This window comes from Oryzias latipes, chromosome 18 (assembly GCF_002234675.1).
Source record: "Oryzias latipes chromosome 18, ASM223467v1".
NCBI classification, from domain to species: Eukaryota; Metazoa; Chordata; class Actinopteri; order Beloniformes; family Adrianichthyidae; genus Oryzias; species Oryzias latipes.
Genome location: NC_019876.2, coordinates 2344579 through 2371675, shown reverse-complemented (window position 1 = coordinate 2371675; position 27097 = coordinate 2344579). Strand labels below are relative to the sequence as shown.

At 38.3% G+C, this 27097-nt stretch overlaps 2 protein-coding genes across 4 annotated transcripts in view; one reads left to right on the top strand and one right to left on the bottom strand.

Moving 5' to 3' along the window:
- Positions 1-27097, top strand: part of LOC111949253 (myelin-oligodendrocyte glycoprotein-like) — a 56443-nt gene that overhangs the window by 10601 nt on the left and 18745 nt on the right. The gene's annotated exons all lie outside the window — the stretch shown is intronic.
- On the bottom strand, positions 189-6359 carry LOC111949251 (myelin-oligodendrocyte glycoprotein-like). 2 transcript variants are annotated; one of them, XM_023965984.1, is made up of 4 exons: positions 6187-6359; positions 1199-1513; positions 925-1112; positions 189-846 (listed from the first exon to the last, which is right to left on the bottom strand). In XM_023965984.1, the coding sequence occupies exons 1-4, from the start codon at positions 6290-6292 to the stop codon at positions 811-813; spliced, it is 645 nt and encodes a 214-aa protein (XP_023821752.1). In that variant the 5' UTR covers positions 6293-6359; the 3' UTR covers positions 189-810. The 2 variants fall into 2 exon arrangements, with proteins under 2 accessions (XP_023821752.1, XP_023821753.1); XM_023965985.1 differs by lacking the exon at positions 6187-6359 and adding an exon at positions 5782-5978.

Here is a 27097-nt window from a genome sequence, read left to right as displayed (position 1 = left end):
AGAATTGAAGAATACAATTCTTATAATTGTCTGTTCACTTTTAAACATTGTATAATTATTAAATTTCTCACACCATCCATCCATCCATCCATCCATCCATCTTCCTCCGCTTATCCCGGACCGGGTTAGCAGCAATTTCAGACACTTGTATTCAGAACCTGGTTCTTTGGGTCATGACCATTGGAGAGTGTTGAACAAAGATCAACCGGTAAATTCAGAGCTTTGATTTCTGGCTCAGTTCTCTCTTCTCCACGACGGACCGATACAGCGACCACATAACTACAGACGCCGCTCTGATCCACCTGTCAATCTCACACTCAGCTTGGGTGATGGACAGCCTCCCCCCAAAGTCCTCATTCTCTGCTTCCTCCAAAGAAGGCGTGTCAGTGGGATTGAGGAGATCCTCTAAGTTCTCCTTCCACCACCAGACAATGTCCCCAGTCAAAGTCAACCCCATCAGCTGTGCTCACATTTCACCGTGTACAGTTCTAATCCACACAGGAAATACATTCCATTCATTTAGACCTTCTTATTTCTGAAATCTGATTTCATTCACAAACAGCAGGTCAAAAAGCTTTTTAACACATTTTAGCTTCAACTCAAAAAGTGGTTTGATCAAAATATTGTAAAAAGTAGAAATAGTATTGCAGATGTTTGGAACCAAAACATTTTGGTCCTTTGAGGTAAAAGTGTTGTTCAAGTAAATCCATTTCCTGTTTGACTTTGTCCTCCAGTGTTTTCCAGTCTCAGTCTCATTCACACTGATGGATCCACTGATGAACACTTCCAGCCACCAGAGGCTGTGTGGGTTCAGGGTCTGTTAAAGGTTTCCATAAGTTTCTGACCCTACATGAAGAAAACAAAGGATGTTAGAAACTGAAGATTCCTGCAGAAAGATGAGAGATCAGAGAATTCAGGACTCACTTCTGGTTGTTTCCTCTGACAGACACAAACACAAACAGCAGAGAGGATCACTGAGGTAAAAAGTCCAAGAAGGATCCAGAGAGCCGGTCTGGAGCGACTGATCCAGATCCGGTCTCCTCCTGGATCTGGAGTGGAGATGATGTCAACCTGGGATGTTTCCATGGTTGGAGCTCTGACTCCGTTTGGCTCTGAAACAAAGAGATGACATCATTTCCTGCCTGCTGTTCAGGACAAATGTTCTTCATGTGAGGGAGAACCTGCAGAGCAAACTCACCAACAACCAGCTGAACCGTCTCCCTGAAGTTCTTCCCAGGAATGAAGCAGCTGTACTTCCCCTCATCCTGGAGCGACACGTTCCTGATCTTTAACGTCACGTCTCCTCGTTTTAGTCCGTCTTGGTTCAGAGACACTCTCGGGATCAACGACTCGTTCATGTGTTCAGTTATGATCGTCCTGCTCCAGTACAGATACACAAAATGCTTCATGTCCAGTTTGATCCACTCCACAGTCTGATCCTGCAGATCCTCCTGAGAGTCCAGGCGGCACGGCAGGATGACATCATCACCAGGAGCAGCAATGATTGGTTCACCTGGAAACAAAGAAAACAGGAAGAAACTTTTCTAAATCTGAGTCTTTACCTCCAAGTGAAAATGTCTTCTCAATCTTTGATTTCTGCTTCTAAAAGATCCAAAGTATTTCTGTCCACATAGATATCAGACCAAAGGACATGTGACTTTGATTGGACCAAAGACAAATCCTTTCAAAATAAAAGTCCAATCCAAACTAGAATCCAATCCAGAAATGAGTAAAGAGGATTAAAGCAATAGTCTTTTCTAATTCTATCTAAAGACACATTTCAATCAATGATTCCTGATGATTATTCATTTAGTCAAATGTTTTCAGTCTTTCACCTCATTTCTACCAAAACAGTTTCTACTTTAAAGTCTTTGATCACTGACTGAATACTCAGTTTCTGAGGAACATTTGAGGAAAACAAACTAAAACATGGTTTGGAAACATTCACAGCAGAAGTTTTGGTAGAAATTTAACAAACTTTTACTTTGGTTTAAACCAAAAAAGGATAAAAAGTTCCACGTAGAAATAATCTGTGTGTCAAATCTTCCACATTTTCATCATTTTCTGTTTGTCTGAATACATTGAAACAACTTTCAACAATTCTGCAGAGAAGAAGCAGAAACAGACCAGAATTCATCCATCAGGACTGAACCAAGACTGAAACACAGACTTGTTCAGAGTTTGTGAAGAGCAGAGATGTTAGACTTGGAAAACGGCTGCAGAAACTATGATGAACTGTCAGTAGATACTAGATCAGTCCTCTAATGGGTGGGAGTGGTCTAATGTTTGCTACTTGCTATTCCTCCCACGACTTTCCAGGCAAGGCAAGGCAAGGCAAGTTTATTTGTATAGCACAATTCGTACACAAAGTAATTCAAGGTGCTTCACAAAACAGAAAAATGCATTAAAATCACAATAAATCATAGAAATAATCAACATAAAATTTACTTTAAAAGAAAAGGAAAAAAAAAAAAGATTTATAAAGAAAGGAAGGAAAGAAAAGTGCAGATAGGACCTTTCAGTCATATACACGGCTAAACAGAAATGTTTTAAGTCTAGATTTGAACATGAACACAGAAGAGGCCTGTCTTACGCCTTCAGGGAGGCTGTTCCAGATTTTAGCTGCAGAATATTGAAACGCTGATTCCCCTTGTTTAGTTCTGACTCTGGGAATCAACAGGAGGCCGGCCCCTGAGGTCCTCAGAGTACGAGATGGTTCATATGGCACTAACATGTCAGAGATGTACTTTGGTGCTCGGCCATGGAGAGACTTGTACACAAGCAGAGCTGCTTGGAAGTCTATTCTTTGAGGTACAGGGAGCCAGTGCAGAGACCTGAGCACAGGACTAATGTGATCATACTTCCTGGTTCTGGTCAGGACTCCAGCAGCAGCATTCTGGATGTACTGAAGCTGTTTTACAGCTCGTTTGGACAGGCCGGTGAGCAGGCCGTTACAGTAGTCTAACCTACTGGAGACAAATGCATGGATAAGTATCTCCAGGTCTCGCTTTGAGATTATGTTTTTGATTTTGGCAATGTTTTTCAGGTGGTAAAATGCCGCTGATGTTACTGACTTGATATGGCTGTTAAAGTTCAGGTCAGAGTCCATGATTACCCCTAGATTTCTGACTTGATTTGAGGGTTTAAGAGACAGAGAATGAAGGTAGCTGCTGACAATTTCTCTTTGTTTCTGTGGGCCAAAAACAATAACTTCGGTCTTGTCTGAGTTTAGCTGGAGAAAGTTGTTCTGCATCCACGCGCTGATCTGTTGGAGGCAGTGGTTGAGAGAATCCACCGGCCCATATTCACCTGTTGTCAGTGACACATAGATCTGAGTATCATCTGCATAGTTGTGATAAGATATGTTATTACTGCGTATTAACTGCCCTAGTGGCAGCATGTAGAGGTTGAACAGAAGGGGTCCCAGGATCGATCCCTGGGGCACACCACAATTCAAGCCCATGTAGTCTAAGACACAACTCCCAATTTCAACAAAATATTTCCTGTCTTCTAGATAAGACTTGAGCCAACTTAGGGCAGATCCAGAGATGCCAACCCAGTCTTGGAGTCTGTGCAAAAGGATCCCATGATCAACAGTATCAAAGGCAGCACTCAGGTCTAGCAGGATTAAGACAGAGACTTTTCCATCATCAGTGTTCAGGCGGATGTCATTGGTTACCTTGATAAGAGCAGTTTCTGTGCTATGATGGGGTCTAAAACCTGACTGGAAAACATCAAACAAATTGTTTAATAAGAGAAAGTCAGTGAGCTGTTGGTAGACAACTTTTTCAAGGACTTTTCCTAAAAATGGCAGATTAGAGACAGGTCTGTAATTATTCAGTACAGTGGGATCAAGACCGCTCTTTTTCAGGAGAGGTTTAATGACTGCAGTTTTTAATGCCTCTGGAAATATTCCAGATTGAAGAGACATGTTAACTATTTGAGTAATTGATGGCAACACACTGTTCAAGACAGACTTTAGAAATCTAGTGGGTAACACATCAAGGCAGCATGTAGACGAGCTCAGACGGGTGATGGTCTCTTGGACAGTTTGGTCAGTGACAGGTACAAAGTGAGTCAGCTTAGAGTGAGTAGGTGGCCGTTCGATAGTTATATGTGTTGTGGAGTTGATGGCTTTTTTAATGCCCTGAACCTTGTCATTGAAAAATACAGCAAACTCATTACATTTAGGTGTACAAACCAATTCTATTGGTAGCTGGGTTGGAGGGTTAGTTAATCTGTTAACTGTTGTGAACAGGATACGAGAGTTGCTGCTGCAACTTCCAATTATTTCAGAGAAGTACCTTTCCCTTGTTCTGCATAAGATCTGGTTATAAGCGTACAACTCCGCCTTATATATTCCATAATGAACCTGGAGTTTTGACTTGCGCCACTTTCGCTCGGCTCTGCGGCACTGTTGTTTCTGTGCCCTGACTAGATCATCATTCCTCCAGGGAGCTTTCTGTCTATGTTTTCTCAATTGAACTTTCATAGGGGCAATGGCATCCAGAACATTCAAGATGCTAGAAGTAACAGAATTCAGCATTTCATCAACATTGGCACCAGAGACGTTTTCAGGGTTTATCATTTCTACAAACTGTGCCCTAGTGCTCTCATTTATTTGTCTCCTTTCCAGCATCTTCAGGTTGACGAAGACGTCTGTGTTTGTTTCAACAATCAGGCGTCAACAGCTGATTGTATCAACGATGCACCAGCAGAAGATTTCAGACCAAAGTGGAGGAAAACAGTCAAAACGGAGAATGAGAAGAACCACTGCATTCAGGAGTAAAGAAAGGAGCAGGTCTGTTAAAATGGTCTGATGATAAGAAGATAACGAACCAAAACAACTAAACTAACTCTGAGCTAATAGGACAACTGCAGCAGACTGTTGTAACGGTAAAAAAATATTAAAACAAAATGAATTAGCAGAACTATAGAATCGAGATCATTTCTCCTCCAGAGGATCAATAACATTTTAAAAAGTTCAATTCTATGGTAGTTAAAGAAAGACTCAACGCGCATGCTCACTCAGTTGATCTTAACCGGCAAATTCAAGTCTTTAAAATAACTTTATTGATCACAACGCTCCAAAACAAAACAGTGTAACTTAATAACAGGAAAAGAACAAGCCGGGGGGGGGGGGGGGGGGGGGGATTATTATTATTTATTTTTTACTATTATTTTTGACTTTTAAAAGAAAACAAAAGTCCGACATTCAAATAAACTGTGTGTCACATTTTCATCATTTTCTGTCCGTCTGAATACATTGAAACAAAGTTTCAACAATTCTCCTGAGAAGAAGCAGAAACACAACAGAACTCTGCTGCAAACATGACTGAACCAAGAATGAAACTGAAAGACGGAGCCGCTGCTTTTAAAGCCAGTAGGTGACGTCACAAAATTGAGGCCACTCCTCCAAGACACAACGGGAGAGGAAGGCCGACCCGCCCACCCAGAACGGAGAATGACAACACCCAAAGCACCCAAAACGGAGAATGTCAGCTGTTCTGAGCAAAACCTGTGCTTCAAGGGTTAGGCTAATTATTTTTATTGACTTTTAGTCTCAAATTTAGAAAATAAAGTCACCCGTACAGAGAAACCGTGTGTCCAATCTTCCTCATTGTCATCATTTTGTGTCTGAATCCATTGAAAAAAACTTTCTCCAAATTCAGACGTTAGTTCATTGAATAGTCTTTAGAAAGAACCACCACCATAAAAGGTGGAAGTTTCTAAACATCAAAGAGAAACTTGAACTAAAGAACAGAACATTCATGGACTTACCTTCAACATGTGAACAGAACCAGAACCACAGACATGTAGAAATCCACACAGAAGAAGCAGAAACAGACGAGAACTCTGCTGCAGACATCGTGAACCATAAGTGAGGGAGAAAGACGGAGCTGCTGCTATTAAATAGGGTCGAGATGCTCGTATAGATGTTCCCTCGTCTCGAATGTGAACATCAGAAGCACGACGTGAGAAAAATTACACTGACAGAGCCAAGGCCCCGCCCCAGCCCAGAACCGCATGCCATCCCTTCCCCCCTCTGTTCTGTTCCCTTCGTTCGTTCCTTCAGATCAGCGCTCAGCTGATTCTCGCTGAGCAGCTTGCTCCCGCCCACATCCGCCAAGCTGGTACAGAAGCTGCATCTTTAATGATTGTTTCGGATTCTCATCACTTTCCCACCGTTTCTGTCTTGAATTCCTCGTTCCTGCGCCGCTCTCCCACCGACTGGGACCCCCTCACCGTGGAAAACACGCCACTGTCGTCGCGGTAGAAGAAGCGGGAACATCGAGCACCTAAAGACTGTTTAGGTCATTTTACTGGAGCTGACATCTGTGTAAGTGCGTCTCGCTGAGTGTCACTAGCCGTCACTGACTTTGCGCATGCGCGTTTCCATTCTAGTTTACGGTACAGACGCCCAGTGAGCTGAATAGACGGTATAAAGTGCTAAAATCAGCCATCATGTCACAGTTATCCATCATCAATGAACATGGACTGTACTCTGAAATCAATGAGAGCTACTGATCCCTATATTGTTATTTGATGTACAAATGTATTCATTTAGATTACATGTCTGTTCATTCCAGTGGAGGTTCTACACTAACTTACTCCTTGGGCGAGTAACCCCACCAGGTTCCCCTCCCCCCGCACACATACAAAATTTGACAACATCCTGTTGTGTTCCCTATCTTCTATTTAGCCATTTTACACAAAAAAATGCATGAATTTTCTAGATTCATATTACAGGGGGGTCAAACACAGGGGCCTAAATTAAAAACACGCTTAAGGTTTTGGGCCGAAGAAGATAAACATTTACTGAACACACTAAAGCTAAACTTTTCATCATCATCAGCCTGTCACGCCACTGCTGGCGGGTGGCCTCCACATCTTCCTCCACTCATCACGGTTTTGGGCACTCTGGGTCCACCTGCTGCCTGCCTTCTGCTCGATGTCATCTCTCCATCTTTTCTTCGGTCTTCCCCTTCCTCTCTTCCTGTCCCACGGAGTCCATTCTGTTGTTCTCTTAGCCCATTCGTGGTTCTTCATTCGGGCTACATGTCCTGCCCACTTGCCTTTGGCTTCAACCACTTTCTCCATGACATCCTTCACCCCTGTTCTTGATCTTAAGTCTTCCTTCCTGACCTTATCTCTCCTCCTAACACCCAGCATTGATCGTTCCATGCTCCTCTGGGTGATTGCCAGTTTCTCTCTTTGGCGGTTGGTCAGTGACCATGTCTCAGCTCCATACGTCATTGATGGCAGTATGACAGTGTTCATGATCTTCCTCTTGAGGCTCATGGGCATTTTTTGATCTCTCAGAAATGTGCTGTACTGTCTGAATCTCTTCCAAGCGGATGTTACTCTCTCGTCTATTTCTTTCTCCATCTCATTTCCTGGTGTTAGCAGTCTTCCCAAATACTTATACTCATCCACCTCCTCCAGTTGTTCTCCATCCACAATTATTCCTTTCCTTCTCCTTTTCCTTGCTATTTCATTGCACATGATTTTAGTTTTCTTTTTGTTCATTTTCATGCCATCTTTTCTCCCTTCCTTGTTCAGATCGTTGAGCAGCTTGCTGAGATCCTTTTCTGCTAAAGCTAAACTTTTAAACTTTTTAAACTGAACTTTTTGAACATAAATATGAATAAAAACAGGAACATTAATCCAGAATAACTCAAGTTAAACCTTAAATAACTTATAATATTTTGCTCTCCATAGAAATATATTCTGTCAAAATTATACAAATATGAACATGCTGCAGAACAAAACAAAGCCTGGAAATAATAATGATAAGAAATAAATCAAATAATTCCGTTTTCTTTGCTCTTTTATCATTTTTTAGAGCTGGACTTCTGCTTCATTTTTAGCAACAATTTCTTAATGTGTGACATCATGTGAGTCTTTGTGAAACATATCAGAGGGATTAAGCAAAACTTAGAAGTCCACATATCAATGTTTAATAGAGGGAACTTGTTGTGAATACTATTTTTAGGTCTTATAAAACATTAAAAACTAAATCATAGAACTCATCAGTGGGATTACTCCAAACATATTTGGCATTTGGGGGGCTGAAAGCCTACCAGAAATAACCTGTTTGTCTGAAATATAATCAATCAGACAGATTCCAAAAGTGAGATTTAACACTGTTATGCTGCTGTAGTACATTAATTAGACAATTCATTTTGTTTCAAGTAAACTTTATTGTCAATCTCTATCATGTTTTCACACCTACCTACCTACCCGTCTTCCTGTCTCAGTCAAGGTTCAGTTATGATCTCAAAGAAAATCTGTTGTGTTTCTGCTTCTTCTTGTCTGTGGATTTCTACATATTTGTGGTTCTGGTTCTGTTCACATGTTGAAGGTAAGTTCATGAATGTTCTGTTCTTTAGTTCAACTCTGGAGAAAAGTTTCTGTTTGGTGTTTGATGTAAACCTCCAAGCTGCAGCAGATGTGTCAGCAGAGAACAGATGATCGTTTTCTCCCTGGAGTTTCTAGAAGCTGCTGTCTGTTATCTGGACCCTAAAAAGATATTAAATTATGTTTTCATTAAGAAAAAATGGTAACACTTTATATTAAGATTCCTTAACAAGCTTTGTTAACACATTAAGAAGCATTACAAATGAATTTATAGGGTGTAAGTAAGACATTTATTAGTACAATAAGTCTAATAAGGTTTATTAAATTAACACATTTACAAGCATTATTATTAGGATGTTTTTAAGATGCTAATGATGCATCTATTGACATTATAGGTGCCTAACAAATGTGTCAGTGTTAATAAGCTTAATAAGATTTATTAACAACCTTTGTTAACAAATTAAGAAGTATTATTATTGTTTGGGGTTCTAGTAAGATATTTATTAGCATTATAGATGTCTTGCAAATACCTGAAAGTGTTAATAAGATTTATTAACATCTAAAGTCAGACCATTGTCTTCTAAATCCATGTTACCAAACTGCTTATAAGCTTTACAAATGTATTAATAAACCTAGTTAACAGTTTATTAATTGTTTTGCAGCACCTCAACTAAAGTAAGGACGGTTTTTACCACAAACAAACACAAAGCATAAAGCTTGTAAAAAGAACTTTATAACATTAAAACAGACTAAACATACAAAAATCTCTCAGTAAAAATTATATAATAATTTAATTCAGAGAAATAAAACAAAAAACAACATCTAGACTGGTGTTGGATGACTCTAGCATCATAGCTAAGGATAAAGTATTAGCATCTATCCTGAGTGAAACATTTTATTACAGGATTTATCAATATCCGCTTCCTAGCTTTGATCAGACAGAATTAAGAATCATTAAGTATCAAAAAAGCACACGACAAAGATGAATTACTTAATTATTTTGTAAAAATAACTGTTTCAGAAATCAACATGGCAAATGCAGATCAGTTATCCAAAATATATGCAGATTATGTTACTTATAAAAGTCATTTATATGATTAAAAAAATACTATATCGCTAAACTAGACATAACACTGTTTCAAAAATCTTCATAGCAATAAATGTAAAGTATCAAAGTTAAAATATGTGCAAAATTACATTAGCTAAAAATCATGAATCAATTTTTCTATTTTTGGAGCAACTGAAGTAATATCATTAGAAATCAATCAATTTAACCATCTTCAATAATTGATTAAGCATTTTTTTAATTCTTTTTTTTTTTTTTCTTATAAGGTTGTCAAGTGTTTCTACTTTTTTGTGAACTTTTCCCACACTTGAAAAGGGCTGAGTGTCCAACGTTGAAGATCGATTTACTCAGATTCTGCCACTTGAGATCAATTTCCAAACTTTAATTCATTTCCATTTGATCTGGCAGCAATCAATAGGTAAAAACCTTAAACACACACAATAACAGTAATAAATATTTACAAATTCAACATACACATTAACAACAAACATTTATGTAATTTAAAGTGCCTCAGTTAATTAGCAACATCACTCATTTACTTTAATAACATTGTTATTTAAGTTAATGTATCAATTCCAAATTTATTCAAGAATTACTTTAAAATCTCATTATTTCGCAAAAATTCACATTCATAAAGAACTTCCCTGTGTAAATTTACAAAAGTTACAAAGCACACCGACGAAATAAACATCTAATTCCTCAATGCTGAAAATTCCCACTGGTACCTGAAGTACACACAAACATTTGCGAAGCGCACACTCCGGTCCCACAACACACCAAACAAACAAGGAAACAAGTGATCGCGCAGCTATAGCGCTCGGATAAAGTCTCTTCTTACCGGCTGCCTCTTCAACAGATGAATGTGGACCACTCAGTTTCACACAGGTAAGAAACAAGCTTTAGACACGGACTGACAAGGCTTGTGCCTCACCGGTGCTTTTTCCTGAATGAAGTTTTTTTTTCTTAACTTTATTGAAGATACAGGATACAAATTCAAGTCAATTTTAAGTACACAGACAAAACAAAGAGTAACAAAATGTGCCAGGGGAACATAAAGAACAAAAGAGAAAAAAACAAAAATTATAAACAAGAGCAGAAAAAGCAGTAAGTTGCTATTCTGTACATTTAAAAAATTCCAGGGTGTCAAAGGTTCTTATAGCTTTGGGGTTGGAAGAATATTTTATTGCTTTGATATGTTGGTTTAACTCAATCATGAAAAGTTTGAATAAGGGCTTTTTTTCAGAAAATTTGCATTTATGTATGTGGAATTTGGCTAGTATTATCAAAAGGTTAATCAAATAGTATTCCCTTCTTAGTGAATTATTAACACTATAAAAACCAAATAATATATCCTTGTATACCAAATCAAATTTCTCATAAACTTTACATCGAACAAAGGAGGTAAAGTCTTTCCAAAAGGTTGCTGTTTGTGTTCATTTCCAGAAAAGATGTATAATTGTTTCAGTGTGTAATTTACAGAAGGAGCAGTTTTTATCAATGTCTATGTGATGAGGATTTGGCTGCAGCATCTGTGAAGAAGTTTAAAACAAACATCCCGGGGTTTATTTGAAATAAAATATTTGGAGGACAAAGTCCAAACTTTCTTCCATTCATCATCTGGGGCAAATGTTCTCCAACAGTGGGTCACAAGGGAAACAACTGCAATATCTTTCTGAAACAGGGATCTTATTTTTTATTTCTTGTAGATGTTCTTGTAAAGCAGGTCTTACCAATATTTGTTTCAAATAAAGAGACTGAATGTGAGGGCAAAGGGTGAACAAGACCTTTAAATAACATTATAACGCCTTTAGGAACAGCATCCATGTGTACTGTAACTGGAATATTACAGGTGGTCAAAAATTGATTGTATGACATTTAACACCCCCCTGAGCAGTCTTGTGAGGAGAAAATGCATGTTTATAGATTAGAGACCAGGCCAGAAGCATTTTTTTGTGAAAATTTGCTAATTTAATGGGCAACTTTTGAATGTTATAGTTAGATTGGAGAAGAAAAGGGAGTCCCCCGAGTTTAGAAAATAAATAGTTTGGAATAAAATTCCACAAGGAATCTGGGTTGCTAAGAAATTTGTTAATCCAGTTGATCTTAAAGGTGAAATTTAAGGTGAAATCTAAAACATTAAGTCCTCCTGTGTCTATTGTGTTCAAAAGCACTTTATCTTTAATGTAGTGATTTTTATTTTTCCAAATAAATTTGTAAAGCATTTTATCAACAGTTTTACATGTGGATGCGTTAACATTGAGAGCAAGTGTTGGATATGTTAATCTGGAGATTCCTTCAGCTTTGGATAATAAAGTTCTTCCTCTTAAAGTGACCTCTGAAGGGGGCACTCGTCCCTCTGAAGGGGGCACTCGTCCCTCTGAAGCCAGCGGTTAAATCTGTTTTTGGTCTTTTCAATTATGGGATTAAAATTTAAGTTGCATCTATCCTCTGTGTTTTTAGAAATCATAATTCCAAGATAAGTAATTTGTGATTTTACAGGTATGTCATGTAAAACTGAGTGATCGCATTCTGAATAAGGTCAAAGTTCACATTTATTTATATTAAGTTTAAGGCCAGAAGCTTCTGAGAATTTATGAATAAGGTTGATAACAACGGGAATTCGATCTGAATTTTTCAGAAAAAGAGTGGTGTCGTCAGCAACTTGACCTATAAGAATTTGTTTCTCAGCGACTGAAATGCCATGGATGTTATTTTCCTGGATGAAAGCTGCTAGCAGGAATAAATAAGGGCTGACTGGACAGCCTTGGCGTACCCCCCTACCCACCTGAAATCTTGGAGACGTACCATATTTAAGTCTTATTGTACTGTTAGAATTATTGTAGAGAGATTTAATAGCTTTTATAAAAAATGGTCCAAACCCAAATTTTTCTAGAGATCAATAAATGAATTCATGTTCTAGGCAATCAAAGGCTTTATAAAAGTCCAAAAACAGAATAAAACTATTCTTATTTATTAGTTTGGAATAATCCAGTAAATCTAAAACTAATCTGATGTTAATAGTAATGTGTCTATTAGACATGAATCCTGATTGGGATTCATGTCTATAATAGATGTTAAGCTTTGTTTAATTCTTTTGGCTAAAATTAGAGCTAATATTTTATAGTCATTATTAAGTAACGAGATCGTCTCCAGTTATCAATTTGAAGTTTATTCTTTTTAGGTTTGGGTATTAGTGATATAATACCTTGTGTCAGAGTAGGGGGTAGTTTTCCCAGATTAATACTTTCAGTGAGCGTCTCCAGGATAAAAGGACTAATTGATTAATTATTATTATCAATTCTGTTGAAAAGTTTTTGTAAAATTCACTTGACAATCCATCATTAACGGGAGATTTGTTCTTTTTTAGAATCATTATAGCATCTCGCACTTCCTCTAGGGTTATACTGGCATCACAGAGTTTTTTATGTGTTTCACTGATAATCTTACAATGTTTAATAGAATCTAGCAGCTCACGCGTTTTCATTTCTGAGTAATTAGAGGAGGAAAGTTTGTTGTAAAAGTCAGAGCAAAATGAACCAAGAATTTTATGATCTGTTTCAATTTTGTTGTTAATTTGAAGAGAATCCAGAGAGTTATTGCTGAAATTAGAATTTTCTATTCAAAAAAATAGGAAGAACATTGTTCCCCCTCTTCCATCCACTTTGCTCTAGATCTTATAAATGCACCTTGTGTTTTCCTTTTATACATTTCTTCCAGATTGTTCTGATATCCACCAAGTTCTATCAGCTCATTTTCAGGGATGTTCTCACTGCTTTTATTAGACAAGGCAGCAATTTTAGAGCAAAGTTCATTTTCCTCTTTCCTTCTAAGTTTTGCTAAGTTACTACTATAAGACCTCATAAATTTCCCAATATCAAACTTTAATAATTCCCATTTAGGGATGAATATTTTTAATTCAGTAGCTTCTTCCCAGTATGATTGGATTATTTTTTTGTCATTTCTATTACAGAGTTGTGGGACAGAAGACTGTTATTTATTTTCCAGCAAACAGCCATGAATGTTGGACATTGGGGAGAGAGTTAACTTTAGGGTGACTATCTTATGGTCAGAAAAAGGAGCTGGGTGAGAATTCACATCAATATTAGTGACATTAATTCTTCTTGACGTCAGCCAGTAATCAATCCCAGATTGTTTAGAATAATCTTTGGTGTGCCAAGTAAATGATTTTAACGAAGGGAATAAAATGCTCTAAAAACATCCACAATTTCAAATTTATCCATGAAATTTTCTAAATACGTATTGTTTGGATTAGTTTTTTAGGAGGGTGTCTATCTAAGGTGTTGTCATTAACAACATTGAAATCACCACCAAAAATCAAAAAGGCCTCAGGATATTTTTTAAGCCACAAACTATTTTTTTCATCCCATAAATCAAATAACTGACTGTTTTCCAAAGGAGAGTTGTAGCCATATACATTAGAAATGATCACCACGTTCTGGGAGATTAACAGCACCATAATGATCAAATGCCCATTAGGGTCACTGTAGTGATGGAGGATTTCCCCAAGAAATTTATCATCTAGAATCAAAACATCAGCCATTTTTTTAGAACCATGAGATCCCCATAATTCTTTACCCCACTGACTTTTCCAAAAGTTTAAATCTTCCTTTGTGCTATTTTAGTGTCAGTTTTAGATCCACTGACCCACAACCAGGTGACCGTCCCATTAAAGCTGTTAAAGTGGCGCCCTCTAGTGGCAGGTGATGGAACCTTTTTCTGATGTTGTGACATGAAGCTTCTTTTTTGTTCCAGAACCATCAGATCTGTAATATTTTAGAATTCCTCAAACCTTCAGCTCCTCTTAGATCATCAGGTCTGGTTTTATGTTTTTTTCTCAAACACAATAAAAAACTGAAGGGGATCAAACGTTTCTGGTGATGCTCCTAAAGTGTGGAACGCTCCACCTCAGTCCTGATGCTCCACTGATTCACCTGAAGACCTCTTTGTTTCTGCAGGCTTTTAGCTAAATGTGGGATTTTATGTTTATTTATTTAATAAATAAGTTTTTGGTAGCTGACAACAAATTTAGGAACTCAGCACTGGACTGGAGGCCAATACTGGAGAAAAACAAAGGAATAACAGAAAAATCCAGTTTAAGATAATTTTAATGATTCAAAACAGACAAACATCGTCTGGCCATCCCTTAAATCCATCCCATCAGCCACAGCTGAACTCCAATTCTCTACTCTTGACATCCAACTGCAACCAAAGTAGATCTTTGTCAACCAACAAGCAAACAGTGGTAAAGTAGACATGCAGCACAGATGGTCCTCTACCCCCACAGTGTAAATAGACAAAATAATAAAATAAAACAACAGTTATAATGAGAAGAACAACAGCCATCTAAATAGTGCCAAAGAGCAAAGAGATGGTTTAAATTGACAACAGTGCTAAGATGAGTCTTTGGTGAAGATGATGTTCTGAATAGGTGTGAAAGTTTTTCATTTTTCTTTTTTAGTTTGTAGCAGGGAGTGGAGGGGGGGGGGGCAGGGAAGGAGAAAACTGTTTAGGAAAGTGATGGTCATGTTGTAACTGATATTGGAATTTAAAAACAACTAGACTTTGAAGAACGATGTCTTATCAGTCAGTCTTCTATGAATATATAATTACTCTATTTCTAAGTGTTTGTGTTCTATTCTGCAGTTTCTATCAAGAAGCGTTTGATGACCTAACCTAACCGTGATCTAACCTTAATGTTCTGCAGCAGTTTTTTTTAATAACTTATGCACCGTAGATTAAATTAACGAACTTTGACTTTGAAATTACCAAAACAGAATTACCAAATTTCCACTTAGAAAGTAACTGTGTGTCAAATCAAATCTTCCAGATTGTCATCATTTTGAGTCTGAATCCATTGAAACCAACTTTCTCCAAATTCAGACGTTAGTTCATTGAATAGTCTTTAGAAAGAACCGCCACCATCAAAGGTGGAAGTTTCTAAACATCAAACAGAAACTTGAACTAAAGAACAGAACATTCATGAACTTACCTTCAACATGTGAACAGAACCAGAACCACAGACAGAATGCAGAGATCCACACACAAGAAGTAGAAGCAAAAACAGAACAGAACTCTGCTGCAGACATCCTGAACCGTGACTGAGACTGGAAGACGGAGCTGCTGCTATAAATACAAGTCAGAGAGCACAATGTTATGTAATTAACTGCACAGTAAGCCTGGTAGGCTCATGAGGAGGATAGGATGTCAGCAACTGAATGAAATGCATGGAATTCTTTCTTTCTTTGTCTGTAAAATTCTGTGTTCACATTGACAGGATTCTCTGACAGAATTTGTTGCTGTCCCTCTCCACACAGGTGGAATTTTTTATTTTATTTTTTTATTATTTATTCACTTTTTAATATTTTTTAATATTTATAGTTACCCTATTATTTGTTCGTCTTATTTTATTTTATTCTGTAATTTGAAGTTAGATTCTGCGTTTAGACTGGAATTTGAAGAGAAAAGGAATTTAAATTTCTATGTATGTATCAGAGATTGACAATAAAGTTTACTTTGAATCTAGAAAATGAATTAATGTACTACAGCAGCATAACAATATAATTATTTGTGTGAAAACAACTACAGATGTAGTTTATTGACAATCTTCTAAAATCTGTTGATTTAAAAGATGAACACAAATTAAAATACTCAAGTGCTCATGTAAAAGTTCTTTAATGCAAAGAGCTCCATTAATGGCATCCATATGATCCATATTTCTATCCAAAAATTCAATTATTATATCTTGATCGAATACTTAAATATTGAAATAGCAAATTTAAACGACAAAAACAACTAAAAGCTTAAAAACACAATAATTCTTACAGAAAACACCAACAAAATATTATAGAACAATATATAAAAGATGGTGTCATCATTACAATGTTTAAAAATATATAAACCAGTATAAAACCATAGGTGCTTTGGATGTGCAAGTATTTCTGTGCAAGGACTGCTTTGTGTTTAAGCTGGTGGTGGTGCTGGTGGTGGTGGGTCATTTCCTCTCTTTTTTTTCCCATATCCACGCTTCTGTAGCTCAGCCCTCCAATTGTCAAATGACTGAGTCTCTGTTGCTTCACAAAACCAGTTCCCAAAGTACTTACGGTGGGATGGTGGCTGTCTGTTTCCACCGCATTTGCTGCACGTTATGGTTTCTGTTTTTTGATGTATTTCCTTTTCATAATACCCATTTTTTCTTCTTCCATTTTCCTCTTTCGGTATTGTTGTGTCGTGTATGGCGTGCTGGAAAGAGGCTGAGGTGATGGCGGCACAGCGAGTATGATCGGCACGGCAGGAGGAGGCAGGACAAAACTGAAGGGGACGTTTAAAACGGGAGGAACCAAAACCTGTGAGGTGGATCCTGATGGGATGATGAAGGGTGTAGAACTCAATTGGGGTGCTAGTGCCTGCAGCTGTGGCTTTGCCTTAAGTTTTGCTGCTGCTGCTAATTCTGCTGCTGCTGTCAGGATGGAGGGCCTCATCACACCTGCCACCAGTGTACCTGAATGATTCCAGCTGTGTCAGCAGCTGGTTGGGGAGCATTATTCTAAACCCAGGTGTGACTGTGTCCACCACCACTGCATTTCCTGGAGCCACAACATGCAGTGAAGGCTTCATTCCTCTTTCAGCTGCATCTGCTGTCCTCGGGTCACTCTGCTACACGCAAAGAAACAAAGACGGGCCTTGACTTTGCCTTTTTTAAATTTGTTTTGTTTTTTCCGTATGTGCATTTATAACGTTTGTTCGCCCTAACTTAGAATAGAATGTCTTTATTTCTATAGCACTTTCTCCAGAATAAATCAAAGTGCTTTATAAAGAATATAAAATCATATCAAAACACAAAAAAAGTAATAAAATACAATAACAATAATAATAAAACAAAACACAGTAAAATGTAGTAAAACAAGGACTTAAATCAACTAAAAGCTCTCCTTTTTAAAACCGTCTTTACCTGAGATTTAAAACCATCAACAGAGTTGATCTGACGCAACAACAGGGGAGGGGGGGGGTTCACAGACTAGGAGCAATAGCTTGAAATGACAGATCTCCTCTTAAAGCAGAAACCCGACACCATCAGTGTTACATTGATCCCTACAGGAATCAGTAGAGAAAATCTATTGATTTATATGTAAATCTATTATTAGCTATTGGACTTTTTGTTGTTTCATTATTTACTACTATTATTTATTGAGTTATTGATTCATTATTATTATTTATATTTATTATTATTGACATACTATTGATTCATTGTTATTATTGACTATTGTTGGGCATTTCCGAATACTTTAAATTACATGTCACAGAGGTTAGTTGATCCCTCGGCAGCGGGGGGGGGGGGGGGGGGGGGGCAGGGCCTTAAGGAGTTTGACAGCTCCTCAAAACTGATGACAGGTGTCAGTCAGCTGATTGCAGATGACCATGAACATCATTTCCAACAATAATCCAGTGAAAGTTTGACATCACCTTTTGATAAAGTGCCATCTTGGATGGATCACATGTTATACTATGACTGTGAGGAGGACTGAATTAGTCTGTGATGTCAATATCTTTACTTTTCTACAGTCATTTTTCTTCAAACCTGCTGTGATGATCATGAACATTATTACCAACAATAATCCAGTGAAAGTTTGACATCACCTTAAATGAAGCAACTTTAGAAAGAGTTGACGTGACAAATGTTCTGTTTACGTGGAGTTTCTTCATTCCTGTTTGATTCCATGTCTGCTCAACAACACAAAACACTCTTTCAGTGTTAAATCTCACTTTTAGAATCTGTCTGATTTGTCTGATATTTCAGACAAACAGTTTATTTCTGGTAGGCTTTGAGCCCCCCAAATGCCAAATATGTTAGAAGTAATGAGTTCTATGATTTAGTTTTTAATGTTTTATAAGATCTAAAAATAGTATTGTGTGTCTGAGTTTGACCCCCCTGTAATATGAATCTAGAAAATTCATGCATTTTTGTGTAAAATGGCTAAATAGAAGATGGGGAACACAACAGGATGTTGTCAAATTTTGTATGTGTACGGGGGGAGGTGGCGCTGGTGGGGTTACTCGCCCAGGGAGTAAGTTAGTGTAGAACCGCCACTGTTCCTTAATGGATAAATGCAACTTATACACTCTAAAAAGGAAAAAGTTGATCCAACCTAATTGAATCACTTCAATTAGTAACACCTAATTGAATTAAGTTTATTCAACTTAATTTTTTATGGCTATTCAACTTAATTTGAAATGTTTATTTAACTTTAAGAAGTTATACAACTTTAATTGACACATTCTAAAGTTGCCACCACTGGGCCTGGCAATTTTCATATCAAAGACATGAATGACCCAGTAATGTCTCACTTTGAAAGACAAGAGCTCTCATATCAGGAACTCTGTCTTTTGCATGTGAGACTTAGGGTGTTATACCGCACATGGGGGTTGGTCATCATCCTCTACCAAAATCTAACTCATGGTGCAAAAAAAATAAACATAACATATTAAATGACTAGTTCAAACAGAGTAAAACAGCTGGACAACAAAACGCATGGACAAAAACTCACACTTAAACTCCAATCTGCCCAGATAGGCAAAGAAAATGATATCCCATAATTCCTTGCGCTGCCTCGCGTTATGACATCATTATGCATTGACAGCTTCACACCAAAGTAACACCAACTTGATTGAATTAAGTTGATTTGACATGGTGCCTTTGCCAGCTACTCTCCCCCTCCCCCATCTGCTCTGTTCTGGACACGATCAGCTGCCACCACTTACCTCATCACCGCTGCCTTCTTAAGGATCTCCTGGATCTTCAGTCGGTGCCAGTTCGTTTTACCTCCCACGGTGCATAGTCAGGCTTGCTCATGTTCTTGTTCTGTTTACCAAGTTCCGTGTTACTTATTACTCCTCTCGTCTTTGCCTCAGAAAATATCTACTCTGGATCTCACCTGGTCGCAGTCCTCTGGTTTCACGCTGTCTCACCTCTGGAATCCTGCAGCTGCTCTCCTCCAGCCAGCCGCCCTGCCTCTGTTGGAAATAAGCCAAACTCACCTTCCTATATAAAGACTTCTTAACTCACCTTATTGTCCGAGTCTCCTTCTGGGTTACAGCATCTGGGTCACTCCGAATTATAGTCTTACCATGACATGATTGAAAGTAAAATAACTATGTCAGACAACTATTGTTGTTTTTAAGTTGAATGAACTCAAAAAATGGTTTGTTTACACCAAACTAAATAATTAAGTTAGAGCAACGTAAAAAATTACATCTTTCCAACTACAGCCCAAATACTCTTTTTAGATTGTAACTGTACTGAAGTCCCAAGAACAAATGGTAACTATAAGTCTCTACTTTCAGCACAACTGCAGGATGTTGCTCACTCGGTCATCCAGTCACCATACCAATTAGGACTCCTGTGCTGACGTTTCGGTTGCTGTTCCTGAAGGCTTAATCGGGGTGACTCCCCAATCCCACCCTCACCATGATCACATTTCACATGGGAAGGAGGGGATGGAAGAGACCCGACCACCATGGGATCAGCTGTAGCCAGAAACGGCGATTGGGAGCAGCTGGAGTCATTGGCGGTGACAGCAGAAAAGAGATCGTGCAGGTCGAACAGGTCCTGTTCCTCTGGATCTCCCTCCACAGCTGGAGGGGAAACCTATGTAGGTGACCAGTGTTGCACCTGACTCTGAACCCACGAAGCGTTCAGTGGTTCACGACTGCGATAGTGCTTCAGCTGGTCACGATGAACAACTTTTGCTTTGGATCTGGGGTTCTTCTGAATCCTGTAGACCAGATCATCCAGTTGTCCGAGAACGAACCTCATAGGAGGGTAGGAACTTTTTGACTTTGTTCTGGACACGCCGTGCCCCTTTTATGAGGTACCACACCACATCTCCAACTTTGTATTGTGTGTGGCAGGCATTTTTGTCATACTGTCTTTTTGCACGCGTGACTGACTCACCCAGAGGCTCTCGAGTTATTTGATGAGCTAGTTCCAGCCGCTGGCGCATTTGTTGCACATACTCCGGGGCTAGCACAATGACATCATTGAGATAAACTAGACAGTGGCCAGACCACTTTGTAGACTCTCACTGATCTGTTGGTCTGCACACTGTTGTTTCTCACCAGCCATCCGACGAGGAGGTTGCTTCACTGGAGCACCAGGCCGTGTCATGATGTCATGCTGAACAAGGCTGGTGCGGCCCAAGTCATCTGGCCCTCTGGAAAAAAACACTTCCATATGCACATAACAAGTCTGTTAGCTGGGCCTTTTCATTGTCATCAAGATGGAGGGAACTTTGGGCATAAATCTCCTGGAGATGCTCTGGGACTGCAGGCACTTCCAAACAAGGAGTGGTGGGCAGGTTGACTTCAGAAGCTGCGAGGTCACTGGACGGAGGAACAGCCTCCGCTGGCTGGAGAAGGCCTTCAATGGCACCTCCTTTAATAGTCACAGGTTTGTTACCAGGGTTAAAGAGGCGCAGTGGCACAACTTTGGTGGATGGGGCATCAACCAGGACCCTAGTGAGAATAACTTTATGCTTTTCCACAAAGCCTTTGGTGGGGCTGAGCATCATGACTCCCCTTTCAACGTCTCCAAACTTTACAGTCCCCTTGACCAAATACTCCTGGCCAGGCTCTATCACTACAGTTCGGGCTACCCTTGCAGCATATGATCTTGGAGCAGCCTCTTGTTGGAAGTAAGGACCCTCCTCACCAAACAAAGTTCAGTATCAGTCCAATCTACAGGATTGTTCTGGAGGTTCTGGTCAGTATCAGTTCAAACTAAAGGATTGTCCTGGAGGTTCTGTTCAGTATCAGTTCATTCTAAAGGATGGTTCTGGAGGTTCTGTTCGGTATCAGTTCATACTAAAGGATTGTTCTGGAGGTTCTGTTCAGTATCAGTTCATTCTAAATGATTGTTCTGGAGGTTCTGTTCAGTATCACTTCATTCTAAATTATTGTTCTGGAGGTTCTATTCAGTATCAGTTCAAACTAAAGGATTGTCCTGGAGGTTCTGTTCAGTATCAGTTTAATCTAAAGGATTGTTCTGGAGGTTCTGTTCAGTATCAGTTCAAACTAAAGGATTGTTCTGGAGGTTCTGTTCAGTATCAGTTCATTCTAAATGATTGTTCTGGAGGTTCTATTCAGTATCAGTTCATTCTAAAGGATGGTTCTGGAGGTTCTGTTCGGTATCAGTTCATACTAAAGGATTGTTTTGGAGGTTCTGTTCAGTATCAATTCAAACTAAAGGATTGTCCTGGAGGTTCTGTTCAGTATCAGTTTAATCTAAAGGATCGTTCTGGAGGTTCTGTTCAGTATCAGTTCAAACTAAAGGATTGTTCTGGAGGTTCTGTTCAGTATCAGTTCATTCTAAAGGATTGTTTTGGAGGTTCTGTTCAGTATCAGTTCATTCTAAATGATTGTTCTGGAGGTTCTGTTCGGTATCAGTTCATACTAAAGGATTGTTTTGGAGGTTCTGTTCAGTATCAGTTCATTCTAAATTATTGTTCTGGAGGTTCTATTCAGTATCAGTTCATTCTAAAGGATGGTTCTGGAGGTTCTGTTCGGTATCAGTTCATACTAAAGGATTGTTTTGGAGGTTCTGTTCAGTATCAATTCAAACTAAAGGATTGTCCTGGAGGTTCTGTTCAGTATCAGTTTAATCTAAAGGATTGTTCTGGAGGTTCTGTTCAGTATCAGTTCAAACTAAAGGATTGTTCTGGAGGTTCTGTTCAGTATCAGTTCATTCTAAATTTTTGTTCTGGAGGTTCTATTCAGTATCAGTTCATTCTAAAGGATGGTTCTGTAGGTTCTATTCAGTATCAGTTCATTCTAAAGGATGGTTCTGGAGGTTCTGTTCAGTATCAGTTCAAACTAAATGATTGTCCTGGAGGTTCTGTTCAGTATCAGTTTAATCTAAAGGATTGTTCTGGAGGTTCTGTTCAGTATCAGTTCAAACTAAAGGATTGTTCTGGAGGTTCTGTTCAGTATCAGTTCATTCTAAATTATTGTTCTGGAGGTTCTATTCAGTATCAGTTCATTCTAAAGGATGGTTCTGGAGGTTCTGTTCGGTATCAGTTCATACTAAAGGATTGTTTTGGAGGTTCTGTTCAGTATCAGTTCATTCTAAAGGATTGTTTTGGAGGTTCTGTTCAGTATCAGTTCATTCTAAAGGATTGTTTTGGAGGTTCTGTTCAGTATCAGTTCATTCTAAAGGATGGTTCTGGAGGTTCTGTTCAGTATCAGTTCAAACTAAATGATTGTCCTGGAGGTTCTGTTCAGTATCAGTTTAATCTAAAGGATTGTTCTGGAGGTTCTGTTCAGTATCAGTTCAAACTAAAGGATTGTTCTGGAGGTTCTGTTCAGTATCAGTTCATTCTAAATTATTGTTCTGGAGGTTCTATTCAGTATCAGTTCATTCTAAAGGATGGTTCTGGAGGTTCTGTTCGGTATCAGTTCATACTAAAGGATTGTTCTGGAGGTTCTGTTCAGGATCACTTCATTCTAAATTATTGTTCTGGAGGTTCTGTTCAGTATCAGTTTAATCTAAAGGATTGTTCTGGAGGTTCTGTTCAGTATCAGTTCAAACTAAAGGATTGTTCTGGAGGTTCTGTTCAGTATCAGTTCATTCTAAATTATTGTTCTGGAGGTTCTATTCAGTATCAGTTCATTCTAAAGGATGGTTCTGGAGGTTCTGTTCGGTATCAGTTCATACTAAAGGATTGTTCTGGAGGTTCTGTTCAGGATCACTTCATTCTAAATTATTGTTTTGGAGGTTCTATTCAGTATCAGTTCAAACTAAAGGATTGTTCTGGAGGTTCTGTTCAGTATCAGTTCAAACTAAAGGATTGTTCTGGAGGTTCTGTTCAGTATCAGTTCATTCTAAATTATTGTTCTGGAGGTTCTATTCAGTATCAGTTCATTCTAAAGGATGGTTCTGGAGGTTCTGTTCGGTATCAGTTCATACTAAAGGATTGTTCTGGAGGTTCTGTTCAGGATCACTTCATTCTAAATTATTGTTCTGGAGGTTCTGTTCAGTATCAGTTTAATCTAAAGGATTGTTCTGGAGGTTCTGTTCAGTATCAGTTCAAACTAAAGGATTGTTCTGGAGGTTCTGTTCAGTATCAGTTCATTCTAAATTATTGTTCTGGAGGTTCTATTCAGTATCAGTTCATTCTAAAGGATGGTTCTGGAGGTTCTGTTCGGTATCAGTTCATACTAAAGGATTGTTTTGGAGGTTCTGTTCAGTATCAATTCAAACTAAAGGATTGTTCTGGAGGTTCTGTTCAGTATCAGTTTAATCTAAAGGATCGTTCTGGAGGTTCTGTTCAGTATCAGTTTAATCTAAAGGATTGTTCTGGAGGTTCTGTTCAGTATCAGTTCAAACTAAAGGATTGTTCTGGAGGTTCTGTTCAGTATCAGTTCAAACTAAAGGATTGTTCTGGAGGTTCTGTTCAGTATCAGTTCATTCTAAATTATTGTTCTGGAGGTTCTGTTCAGTATCAATTCAAACTAAAGGATTGTCCTGGAGGTTCTGTTCAGTATCAGTTTAATCTAAAGGATTGTTCTGGAGGTTCTGTTCAGTATCAGTTCAAACTAAAGTATTGTTCTGGAGGTTCTGTTCAGTATCAGTTCAAACTAAAGGATTGTTCTGGAGGTTCTATTCAGTATCAGTTCATTCTAAAGGATGGTTCTGGAGGTTCTGTTCGGTATCAGTTCATACTAAAGGATTGTTTTGGAGGTTCTGTTCAGTATCAATTCAAACTAAAGGATTGTCCTGGAGGTTCTGTTCAGTATCAGTTTAATCTAAAGGATTGTTCTGGAGGTTCTGTTCAGTATCAGTTCAAACTAAAGGATTGTTCTGGAGGTTCTGTTCAGTATCAGTTCATTCTAAATTTTTGTTCTGGAGGTTCTATTCAGTATCAGTTCATTCTAAATGATTGTTCTGGAGGTTCTATTCAGTATCAGTTCATTCTAAAGGATGGTTCTGGAGGTTCTGTTCGGTATCAGTTCATACTAAAGGATTGTTCTGGAGGTTCTGTTCAGTATCAGTTTAATCTAAAGGATCGTTCTGGAGGTTCTGTTCAGTATCAGTTCAAACTAAAGGATTGTTCTGGAGGTTCTGTTCAGTATCAGTTCATTCTAAAGGATTGTTTTGGAGGTTCTGTTCAGTATCAGTTCATTCTAAATGATTGTTCTGGAGGTTCTGTTCGGTATCAGTTCATACTAAAGGATGGTTCTGGAGGTTCTGTTCAGTATCAGTTCAAACTAAAGGATTGTTCTGGAGGTTCTGTTCAGTATCAGTTCATTCTAAAGGATTGTTTTGGAGGTTCTGTTCAGTATCAGTTCATTCTAAATGATTGTTCTGGAGGTTCTATTCAGTATCAGTTTAATCTAAAGGATTGTTCTGGAGGTTCTGTTCGGTATCAGTTCATACTAAAGGATTGTTCTGGAGGTTCTGTTCAGTATCAGTTCAAACTAAAGGATTGTTTTGGAGGTTCTATTCAGTATCAGTTCATTCTAAAGGATGGTTCTGGAGGTTCTGTTCGGTATCAGTTCATACTAAAGGATTGTTTTGGAGGTTCTGTTCAGTATCAATTCAAACTAAAGGATTGTCCTGGAGGTTCTGTTCAGTATCAGTTTAATCTAAAGGATTGTTCTGGAGGTTCTGTTCAGTATCAGTTCAAACTAAAGGATTGTTCTGGAGGTTCTGTTCAGTATCAGTTCATTCTAAATTTTTGTTCTGGAGGTTCTATTCAGTATCAGTTCATTCTAAAGGATGGTTCTGTAGGTTCTATTCAGTATCAGTTCATTCTAAAGGATGGTTCTGGAGGTTCTGTTCAGTATCAGTTCAAACTAAATGATTGTCCTGGAGGTTCTGTTCAGTATCAGTTTAATCTAAAGGATTGTTCTGGATGTTCTGTTCAGTATCAGTTCAAACTAAAGGATTGTTCTGGAGGTTCTGTTCAGTATCAGTTCATTCTAAATTATTGTTCTGGAGGTTCTATTCAGTATCAGTTCATTCTAAAGGATGGTTCTGGAGGTTCTGTTCGGTATCAGTTCATACTAAAGGATTGTTTTGGAGGTTCTGTTCAGTATCAATTCAAACTAAATGATTGTCCTGGAGGTTCTGTTCAGTATCTGTTTAATCTAAAGGATTGTTCTGGAGGTTCTGTTCAGTATCAGTTCATTCTAAAGGATTGTTTTGGAGGTTCTGTTCAGTATCAGTTCATTCTAAATGATTGTTCTGGAGGTTCTGTTCGGTATCAGTTCATACTAAAGGATTGTTTTGGAGGTTCTGTTCAGTATCAGTTCATTCTAAAGGATTGTTTTGGAGGTTCTGTTCAGTATCAGTTCATTCTAAATGATTGTTCTGGAGGTTCTGTTCGGTATCAGTTCATACTAAAGGATTGTTTTGGAGGTTCTGTTCAGTATCAGTTCATTCTAAATTATTGTTCTGGAGGTTCTATTCAGTATCAGTTCAAACTAAAGGATTGTCCTGTAGGTTCTGTTCAGTATCAGTTTAATCTAAAGGATTGTTCTGGAGGTTCTGTTCAGTATCAGTTCAAACTAAAGGATTGTTCTGGAGGTTCTGTTCAGTATCAGTTCATTCTAAATTATTGTTCTGGAGGTTCTATTCAGTATCAGTTCATTCTAAAGGATGGTTCTGGAGGTTCTGTTCAGTATCAGTTCAAACTAAAGGATTGTCCTGGAGGTTCTATTCAGTATCAGTTCATTCTAAAGGATGGTTCTGGAGGTTCTGTTCGGTATCAGTTCATACTAAAGGATTGTTTTGGAGGTTCTGTTCAGTATCAGTTCAAACTAAAGGATTGTTCTGGAGGTTCTATTCAGTATCAGTTCATTCTAAAGGATGGTTCTGGAGGTTCTGTTCGGTATCAGTTCATACTAAAGGATTGTTTTGGAGGTTCTGTTCAGTATCAATTCAAACTAAAGGATTGTCCTGGAGGTTCTGTTCAGTATCAGTTTAATCTAAAGGATTGTTCTGGAGGTTCTGTTCAGTATCAGTTCAAACTAAAGGATTGTTCTGGAGGTTCTATTCAGTATCAGTTCATTCTAAAGGATGGTTCTGGAGGTTCTGTTCGGTATCAGTTCATACTAAAGGATTGTTTTGGAGGTTCTGTTCAGTATCAATTCAAACTAAAGGATTGTCCTGGAGGTTCTGTTCAGTATCAGTTTAATCTAAAGGATTGTTCTGGAGGTTCTGTTCAGTATCAGTTCAAACTAAAGGATTGTTCTGGAGGTTCTATTCAGTATCAGTTCATTCTAAAGGATGGTTCTGGAGGTTCTGTTCGGTATCAGTTCATACTAAAGGATTGTTTTGGAGGTTCTGTTCAGTATCAGTTCAAACTAAAGGATTGTTTTGGAGGTTCTGTTCAGTATCAATTCAAACTAAAGGATTGTCCTGGAGGTTCTGTTCAGTATCAGTTTAATCTAAAGGATTGTTCTGGAGGTTCTGTTCAGTATCAGTTCATTCTAAAGGATGGTTCTGGAGGTTCTGTTCGGTATAAGTTCATACTAAAGGATTGTTTTGGAGGTTCTGTTCAGTATCAATTCAAACTAAAGGATTGTCCTGGAGGTTCTGTTCAGTATCAGTTTAATCTAAAGGATTGTTCTGGAGGTTCTGTTCAGTATCAGTTC

What these genes read in the sequence shown, in the direction of transcription:
- LOC111949251 (XM_023965984.1), bottom strand. Translation starts at nt 6,292, where the DNA reads ATGTTCCCGCTTCTTCTACCGCGACGACAGTGGCGTGTTTTCCACGGT. An exon ending in AGGAATTCAAGACAGAAACG is followed by an intron (nt 1,514 to 6,186) that starts GTGGGAAAGTGA and finishes CTTTGTTTCCAG; the next exon opens with GTGAACCAATCATTGCTGCT. An exon ending in GTCAGAGGAAACAACCAGAA is followed by an intron (nt 847 to 924) that starts GTGAGTCCTGAA and finishes TTCTTCATGTAG; the next exon opens with GGTCAGAAACTTATGGAAAC.